General features: G+C 39.3%; 1 protein-coding gene across 1 annotated transcript; it reads right to left on the bottom strand.

The window, feature by feature from the left end:
- Positions 1–1,566: 1,566 nt before the first annotated feature.
- On the bottom strand, positions 1,567–5,281 carry LOC100282666 (uncharacterized). Its single transcript, NM_001155574.2, has 6 exons — positions 4,779–5,281; positions 2,941–3,085; positions 2,551–2,665; positions 2,399–2,462; positions 2,121–2,295; positions 1,567–2,018 (listed from the first exon to the last, which is right to left on the bottom strand). Exons 1-6 carry the CDS (start codon positions 5,078–5,080, stop codon positions 1,773–1,775), a joined length of 1,047 nt encoding a protein of 348 aa, NP_001149046.2. The 5' UTR covers positions 5,081–5,281; the 3' UTR covers positions 1,567–1,772.
- Positions 5,282–7,921: the final 2,640 nt, after the last annotated feature.

The following is a 7,921-nucleotide window of genomic DNA, read 5'->3' as shown; positions in this document are numbered from 1 at the left end:
GAGGGCAAAACAAACTAAGAATATATACAAAATAAGAAATATCAGGATGAGTCACACCAAAATAAATAAGGCTACCGACTATGTGACAATAACAGGTAGGATAAATAAGAGGCTTACTATGAGTGGCACCAAGATAAAAATTGAGCTCTATGGAAGTCTCAAAGTATGATGATAAGTAAGAGAAGCATGACCAAGAAGATCGATGGTGATGATAAGCTTAAGCAGAATCGTGGACCAACGGTAGTCTGATCGAGCAGGCCCGTGTTAAAATGCAAGTGAATTATACATCTCTTTTCATCAACTTAAGCTTTTACATTTATAAGGTTAGTGCATGTAATTTAATATAATATCAGGACCATAAATCTTGAGTTTGAATCCTGGTCAGCACAACTAAATAAAATAATTAAAAGGAAATGTTGATGAAATAAAGTAAATTGTCCATCACTGAAAGAGGAGGGTGACAAACGACCACAACAGCCTTTTGCAATTGGCATGTCCGCACCTGAGTCACCAGAACTAGGTCCTTGGGTGCATTTAGGTGCAAGTAAAATTTAGATGTTTTAGTATATTTAGGACTAGTTTGAAAACTCCATTTTTCTAAGCGATTTCTATTTTCACAAGAAAAATAAATTAATTTTCTTTAGGAAAATATAAATTCCTTGAGAAAATAGGCTTCCTAAACTAGCCCTTAGGTGTTTTAAGGGGACGTTTGGGATGACTCCAGGTTCTAACTGCAACGTGGAACTGTAGATTATAATATCAATTTAATTTGTTTTAAAAATATTTTTAATCTATATAATAAACAAAATAAATTATCTAAATGCTTTCTAAAGGTTTACAACTCTAACTGGAGCATCTAATAAGCTGCTCCATCAACTTCACCAAATTTTTTGGAGCTGGAACTAAACAGGGCCTAAATGTTCTGCTGAAGCCACGTTTTTAGTCGGAACATCCATACTTAGCTACTTTCATATTTATTGCTATAAGAGATTATATCCATATTATCTATGGAGTTCAAATAGGTGTCCTACTGCTGGAGTTGCCATATTTGTAGCTATGGTGTCCTGTACTTCAATTGCTAAAGTTGCTACTGCTGGATATAAGATAGGAGGTTGCCGGAGATAGCCGGCTGTTTGGTTCATGCCTCATTATTAAAAAGCTCATTCTACAATCTTATTATTAACCAAAGAATTTTTAATTTTGTATTGGATTTTATGCCAGAATCTCACAATCTCAATATAAGTTGACAATGGAATTTGCATTGGATTTTATGCAATATCCAACTTTTCAATATCTATGGGTAACCAAACACCACCTAAAGGCTAGTTTGGGAGCCACAAAACCGGAGGGATTGGAGGGGCTAAAATCCTTATTTTAGCCCCTCCAATCCCCTCCGGTATTTGGACTCCCAAACTAACCAAACTAACCCTAAGTACATCCAACTCAGCCCATTCAAGGCCCCCGTCATCGTCCAATAAGGGCCATGCTCATGAATGGCTCAGCAGCCTAATAACTGTTGCAGAAAACTGCAGAGGCAAGCTGTAAGTCAGCGTGGGGCACAAAGATGGGCAAAAATCAGCGCAAGATTAAAAGTTTTGAGCATAGATTCAGGAAGCAGGAAGCACTGTAACTTGACGAGGCTGAAGCCCCAGATTGTTCAAAGTAAATCCTGGTCATTCGGTTACTCTAATCTGCGAGGTATCCGTAGCACTGAAAAGAAAAGAAAATGGGTGTTCTGTTTTTCTTTCTGACAGTCACTATACTGACGGAAACTAAGAGCGCTTGCGTCTCTTTACGCTCTCATCTACAAAGGACTCCCATTTACCGTGGTCAAGCTTGCTGAGATCTTCTAGGTCTCCGATCGAAAGCAGGTAGTGTGTAAGCTTTACCAGCTCGTGATCATCATGCCTGTTCGAGTGCGCTTTCCTGAATGGCTTGATCACGAGACCGTTCTGTGGATTCATGACGAAATTCCTTCTTAGATCATCAAACATTATGGTGTTCTTTTCGTTGTAGTACTGCATATGGAGAAGACAGGAGCAAGCGGCAAGGAATTAGATGAAGACCTAACACAGGTCCACATTAAATTGGTAATACGAGCACAGAAATAGAGTACTAACCTCAGGGAACTGAGCCCAAATGACACCAAGAGGCTTGCAGTCAAAAGTCTTCTTTCTACTTTGATTTTCAGATTGCACAGTTATCATAGCCAAGTGATCCATAAGAGCAGTAATTTTGAAGTCAGGGTTGCTAAGAACTCCAAGTTGTTCCATTTTCAACTCCACCCATTTCATACTGCATCCAAGGATCAAATGTATTACTACTACTACTTTGCCTTGGCAATCTCGAATCAGAATCATAAACAATTAGCTGATAGATGAGGGTGCCAAAAGCTTACCTAGTTGCTGACCATATCATGATGTCATATTTTGCATATGCAGCTGTGAGGAACTGGTGAAGATCTGTAAAGAGGATTATGGCGCACAATTTAAATAACAGCACGCTGGAGGAACTTAATAGATTAACAGTGGTGCTGAAACGTCCCCTTACATGGGCGCATGAGTTCCATAGGATTCTCAGCTGTTGACTTATGGTCAAACAGAGTATAGTCAATGTCAAGGACAAGCAGCTTCTTTCCTTTGCGGCACGGATTCAAGAGCTTGATCTATAAGAACATACACCAAAAACCATAGCGATCAAATCCCAACTTTAACATTGTAGTAACTAGTGAGAGCTCAACAAGCAACAGCACAACAGAAAAACATCACACACTCCTAGCTGTTCTGTTGTATTGTTGCCGATACCAGTAGTAAATGCAAGTAGAGAATACAAGACAGTTATGGTTAAGTAGTCATTGTTCAGAAAACAGTGAATACAGACTTTAAAATAGGTAAAAACTGTAAATCATATAACATTAACTTGAGAAATAATAAAATGTACCTTATAACGACTTGCGCGTCGCTTTAATTTTTGCTTGTAGACATCTTTATCCTTAATGGGTGTAGCTTCATTCTGCTCAAAGTCAAAATCGTCAAGTAACTCCGGATCATCTTCTTGGCCGACAAATATTTCTTCTTCAATTGTACTGAAATTTAGAAAAGAAAACTTTAAAACACATAAATCACCAGGCTCGAGCGAGGGCACGTGCAGCCGGTGCCCATGAACAGGGCACCCACTCCAAGGGCCCCTAAAATACTAGTCAGCAATAGTTTAATCAGTGCACAGTTCAGTAATGGTTAGAAGTTCTAGCTAAGTTAGCTCAGCAAGAAGAAAACATAGTGTTTGTCATGAGTCATGACAACTGAGTACCAATCCCTCGTGCAACTCATTTTGGCTATATAGCGAAGTGCAGCCAACACATGCTAGCATAACATTTGAACGCTAAGAACATTTGTTAACATTTCCCATGTTAACGGTTCAATCACTATTAATAGATGAGATTAATCTATATCATCTATTCTCAACAAAGAAAAAAATCGGTACAGAGCCTTGAATTATACCGGCCCAGCCCTGAAATCACTGAGGAAACAGTGACGACCTTCGAAATATAGGGAAGGAACCAGTTAGTCTAAACTTCAATATTTCAATCATAAGCATATTGTTTAAGGTATATGGTCACAGAAAAAGAATGATTTCACTTTACATGAATTATAAACCCTGCTTGATGTTGAGTAAACATAAGACAACGACAACTGGTCCATTGCACACAGCAAATACTTCACTATGACTGAATGACCACTTAACTAATTGCTTATTATGGTTGAGAGATACTCCTTAAGACTAAAAAAATAGGATTCACTATAAGCCATAGGGATAACTGCCAGACAGATATTTTAAAACTTAAGAAGGATCTCAAAGTCGAATCTGGGAGTGATATTCAAGCGAAAACTATACATTACCTTACCAAATTAGCAGGTATAAAAACCTAGCTGCAATACATATAAAGGTTTTCGCACAATAGTACCACACACTTAGTGTGCAAATATCTCACTGTCATGAAATCAAGATGCATCTTTAACCTCAAACTGTCTCCTCCCACCCACTGTACACTAACAGTGTGTTTGGTTTGCATAGTCAACCTATGCTTCATAAGGTGATGCATCATGAGACCATCCAATAAATTTTGGTGGAATCAACTCAATTCCCGTGTATATACTAATTATTAACTTACAAGGAATGAGGTGACGGATGAACTCATTCTATTCCAAAACCAAATAAAAGAAGTGAGGAGTGGGCAGAAGATGGACCACCTCATTCCTCAAACCACACCTCATTCCTCAAACCAAACACACTGTGTGTGTCCAAGTTAACCATGAAATCATGGTCTACGGTCTACCTATGTCAAAGAAAAGTCAAAACCCAATTTACCGCAAAACAGTCCACACACAAAGCAAGTGCTTCATAGCATGGCTGTGTGGATTAAGCATAAAATGCAGAAAACAGATGCATATATTGACAAAATTCATCGAGGAATTGTCTAAATTTGGTAAAAAAAAATTGTGACCTAGTAAGTTACACAAGTAATGGAATAGACAATAGGAGTTGGTGCTGGGCAGACCCAATGTCCCACATGAATGGGATCTGGTCATCTGGAGAAGGGATAAACCGAGATAAGGTACAGAGTACAGATGCATCTTAACAAAATTCATCGGGCAATTGTCTGAAAACAAGAGCACTAACCTACGATCCCTACCAAGTGTACCTCTCCGAACTCGGATCCATTCGGAGAGATGGGAGGGGTTTGAGGAGGAAGGGACAGGGAATCGCGTCCCGCTTACCCGATCATGCTGATCTTCCCGTTGGGCTTGAAAGGGATGGAGGAGAGGAGGGTGGAGTCGTCCATGTCCTTAAGTATGAGCTTGGGGTAGAGTAGCGTCTGACGCTTGGGGAGCACCCCGGTGACCTCGCAGATGCGCAGTTTGAGCTCACCGAGCGTATCGTCCCCCACCATCCGCACCGTTTGCTCCTGCCCGCGCCACTTCACCACCAGCGTCATCTCCTCCGGCGGCGCCGCCTCCGCCACCGCGGCGAGAGAGGCCGCGTCTACCGCCGAGGGTCCCGCTGATGATGAGGCCGCCATCGGATTTGGCTGCGAGGAGTTCGAATAGGAGAGGAACGAAAGGGTTCAGATTCAGACGTTCAGTTCCTCCTTCGCCACGTATCAGGAGAGGAACGATATGGGGAAGGAGAACCGACCGAGTTGCAGGGAAAATGTATGGAGTGCTAAATCCTGTCGGGGATTCTCTAGTACTATGGCCATATTTGGTTTAGTTAGAGCACTAAAGTTTAGTTAGAGGACTAAAGTTTAGTCTTTAACATGTTTGGTTCTAAGGACTAAAATAGTAAGAATATACTAAATGACTCATAAAAAGATTAAAATGACCTTTAACATTCTCCTCCTATTAGTACAATTGAACTAAACGAGGGGTAAATGTGGAATTAATATGGTTTAGTCACTTTTAGCACATATGTGAAGGACTAAAGACTAAATCATTTTAGTCCATATTTTAGTCCTAGTGTTTGGTAAAAAAAGGACTAAATAGGACTAAAAACTAGAGACTAATCTTTAGTCTCTCTAACCAAACACCCCCTAAGGCTAGTTTGAAACCTTAAATCTCTTTTGAATTGAAGGGGTTGAAGATAAAATTCCACAATCCCTAAAATTAGTCCTCCAGGATTCTCCAAATTTAAGTGGAAATTAGCTTAATTTCTCATTTAATATATGAGAATCTCGAAGGGATTTAAGTTTATAAATTAGCTATAACCGTGTTTATTTTCATGTAGGATGGATGACCAAGAATATACTAAAATAAAACAAGTTAATAATATAGTTACCTTAAGTCATTCTCACTGGGCATGTTATTAGCTATAACTGTGTTTATTTTCATGTAGGATGGATGACCAAGACTATACTAAAATAAAACAAGTTAATAATATAGTTACCTTAAGTCATTCTCACTGGGCATGTTATGAAGGTTTCATTCTCATTAAATAACATGCTATATAAGCAAACATAATGATATGACATGCAATTTTATAAAGAGAGCCGAGATATGAGGGATTTTGTTGGAAGATAAGGGAGTTCCATGGGGATGAAACTTTGGATATATTGTTTCAAAGATAAATATTGGCATGACATTTTTTTTGAAATAGTGTAATGAAATGCACACTGAAAATAGCCTTATAGCCGATATGTACAATAGTTAGTCCTTCGCAATTAATACATTGTCCACTTATCTCTCATAAAGTTTTTTTGGTTCGTGTCTAAGCTGATGGTAAGTTTATAGCACATCTACACTCTCTTCTCTCTCATCCGTGTCATCATTTAGTCTGCTCACATTTTATTGTTATATTTGCTCCCGTATGCTCGTGCATTACTATAGTTTTTATATAACATATGGATAGCTTTTATTTTAATAAAACACAAAAATATATGTTCAGTTAGTTAGATGGTATAAATGTAGAGCCAATAACTAAGCCTTAAACCTTACATAGTTTTATCTTATTTTTCTATACAGTGGGAAGAGGAAGGATGGCAATAATATCATAAAAATGATGCTTTATATAGTAGAGATAGAGAAATACATCTCAATAGTCTAAAATGGTGATGAATATATAAAAAAACCTTGCAGTTCCTAAATAAAATCGTGATTTGGTCAAGACTGAGTCTTTTTTTACTTTTAGAAATTCAACAGATCCCCTTTTCCCCTAAACTATGATTTTGTATATTCTTGGATGTTATGACAACACAATTTTGTCATCCAAACAGATCATTATATGGTATTTATCCTTATTTGTATTTCATATCAAATCCTTCATTTTAAAAATACTTGGCAATTTGATAAGGCAAGATTACTAAGATGCGTCCTTTTCTTGATAAAATAACAACACCAAGAGACACTCTGTATTCTTCCCAAATAATATGAATAGATATTTTTTTATAAAATATATATCCCAACACCTTATTTAAATGATTCAAATATAGTCATCTTATATTTTAGGTTTCTTGCTAGCTAAAGATAGAAATCGTGAATGACTCTTGTCAGAAGGCGAATCTCCCGCCCGGGTGGCGGAGTGTACCCGTCCTAGTCCTCAGATGAAGAGTGGGCTTAGGTATTTGCTTGGCCTTCTAGATGATCACAAGAACACGAGGTTTTAGATTAGTTGGGGTCGCCGAAACGTAATACCTTATATCTATTGTAAGTTGTATTGCTTGAGAACTTGAGAGTCGTCGGTTGTAACACCCTGAATTTGAGGGTATACAATTTCTTTCTAATTATCACCCAAATTTAAGTGTTACTCTTCTCTCTCTAGTTTCTATCTATCTATAGATTGTCTCTCTCTCTTCCTTTTAAGTAGAATTAGCTTAAAGTTAGGGAGATTTAATTATTTATTTTTGCCAAAACATTATGGGTCATGACATGTTGCATCATGCTAAGCATAAAATATTCTTTTAAGTGTTGCACATGTTTGAATTTATTTGAATTTAAAACCTAATTTGAATTTGGAATTGAAAACCCTATAGAAAAGGAATAGAAAAGGAATTAAAAAATCCAGAGAAAAAGAAAAAGGAAAAGTAGCCCAGCAGCCCAGCTCGGCCCAGTTAGCCCGCGCGCCCGCGCCGCCTGACAGGCGGGCCCCGCCTGTCAGCGGCGGCTTTCTCTCTCGCGCGCTCTTTCTCTCTCTCGCTCTCTGCCCGCTGGGGCCGACCTGTCGGCGCCAGTTGCTTCGCCTGCGCGCATCCCTCCTCTCTCTCTCTCTCTCTCTCGTGGGCCCGGTTCGCCAGGCGCCGAGTCATTGCCCCGCGCGTCCCTCTTCTCTCTCTCTGCGCCGTGGACCCTCCCTGTCAGTTCCGCCCTCCCAGCACTCGCCGTGGACGAGCGCGTGCGCACTCGCGGACGTCGCCGGATTTCTCGGCCAC

This window comes from Zea mays, chromosome 8 (genome assembly GCF_902167145.1).
Source record: "Zea mays cultivar B73 chromosome 8, Zm-B73-REFERENCE-NAM-5.0, whole genome shotgun sequence".
Classification (NCBI taxonomy): domain Eukaryota; kingdom Viridiplantae; phylum Streptophyta; class Magnoliopsida; order Poales; family Poaceae; genus Zea; species Zea mays.
The sequence above is the reverse complement of the archived record's forward strand: the minus strand, read 5'-3'. Positions and strand labels throughout refer to the sequence as shown.

Coding starts and splice junctions, on each gene's coding strand:
- LOC100282666 (NM_001155574.2), bottom strand. CDS start 5,080: ATGGCGGCCTCATCATCAGCGGGACCCTCGGCGGTAGACGCGGCCTCT. Junction 2,463..2,550: donor TATGGAACTCATGCGCCCAT/GTAAGGGGACGT, acceptor TCCTCTTTACAG/ATCTTCACCAGTTCCTCACA. Junction 2,296..2,398: donor ATGATATGGTCAGCAACTAG/GTAAGCTTTTGG, acceptor CCTTGGATGCAG/TATGAAATGGGTGGAGTTGA.